The sequence below is a fragment of the Nicotiana tabacum genome, chromosome 21, assembly GCF_000715075.1.
Source record: "Nicotiana tabacum cultivar K326 chromosome 21, ASM71507v2, whole genome shotgun sequence".
Lineage (NCBI taxonomy): Eukaryota > Viridiplantae > Streptophyta > Magnoliopsida > Solanales > Solanaceae > Nicotiana > Nicotiana tabacum.
The window spans coordinates 35,327,166-35,328,564 of record NC_134100.1 but is presented as its reverse complement, the minus strand read 5'-3'; the positions used below and the strand labels follow the sequence as shown (position 1 = coordinate 35,328,564).

General features: G+C 44.7%; 1 protein-coding gene across 1 annotated transcript; it reads left to right on the top strand.

Annotated features, from left to right (window-relative positions):
* The first annotated feature begins 287 nt into the window (after positions 1 to 287).
* On the top strand, positions 288 to 884 carry LOC142175202 (uncharacterized). The gene has a single exon (XM_075241782.1). It carries the CDS (start codon positions 288 to 290, stop codon positions 882 to 884), a length of 597 nt encoding a protein of 198 aa, XP_075097883.1.
* Positions 885 to 1,399: the final 515 nt, after the last annotated feature.

Below are 1,399 nucleotides of genomic sequence, written 5' to 3'. Positions count from 1 at the left end.
TAGTGGAATTGGTATCGGCAATGAGGAATATCAAATAAGCACGATTCCCGAAGCCAATCAAATCTGATCCCAGCCAGAGGGATACCAACTTATGGTGTGAATATGATGGAACTCAAGGTCATAGAATCGGGGACTTCCGACATCTGTGCGAGGATGTGGCAACGCTGTTGAAGAACGGTCATCTCAGGGAGTTCTTGAGCGACCTATCCAAGAACAATTATGGTCACAGCAGGGACAACGCAGAACCCTCGAAGATAGGGGAAGACCCTCTTCGACTGACTATCAACATGACTTTCGAAGGGAATGAAATCAATGGTGTAACCTTCTCGGCGGCCAAGAAGACAAAAGTATCGGTGACTCACAGCAAGAGACTCCGGGAAGTCGCCGAAGACGACATCACCTTCACGGGGGAAGACGCCGACGGACTTCTTCTGCCACATAATGACACCCTGGTAATTTCTCTTAATATTCTAAATTTCAAGATTAAACGTGTTTTGGTTGCCCTAGGAAGTTCAACCAACATCATTCAATGGAGAGTATTGGAACGAGACAAATTAACCGGAAGTATCATTCCGGTAACAAAGCTCCTCGTCGGGTTCAACTTGGAAAGTGTGACAACCCGAAGGGAGATCATGCTGCCCACAAACGCCGAAGAGGTTACAAAGACCACCTTATTTGAAGTGGTAGACGGAAACATGGGCTACAACATAATTCTCAGTAGATCATGGTTACATGAGATGAAGGTCGTACCATCAATATATCACCAACTGCTGAAATTCCTGACCCTAGAGGAAATCAAGCAAATAAGAGGAGATCAACCGGCATCAAGAGAAATGAACGCAATGTCAATTTCCAGCAGTAAAGGGAAGGAACCCAGCAAATAGCACTTACAGGAACCGACGCCTGCTCTTGAGCCAAGTGAAGATGATAAAGGCGAGGAGTCGTCAGAATCCAACCAGGTACCGAGATACTTTTAGGTACCGGAAGAGACAGACGTGACCAAATCCATGGCAAAACAACTCGAACAAGTGGCTTTGTTTGAGGAATTCTTGGAGAGAAAATTTCACTTGGGAACAGGACTCAATCCCGAGCTCAGGTCAGGATTTATTAATTTCCTTAAAACTAACGTCGATTGTTTCGCATGGTTGCACTCGGATATGATAGGTATCCCACTAGAGGTGGCCGTGCACAAGCTAAGCCTGGACCCAAGCGTCCCTCCGGTAAGGCAAAAGAAATGTCTGATAGCCAAGGTCAGAAACAAGTTTGTTAAGGAAGAGGTAACTCGATTAGTTAACATTGGTTTAATCCGAGAGGTAAAGTATCCCAAATGGCTAGCTAATGTAGTTGTAGTTCCGAAAAATAATAGCAAGTTTCAAATGTGTGTAGATTATAAAGACTT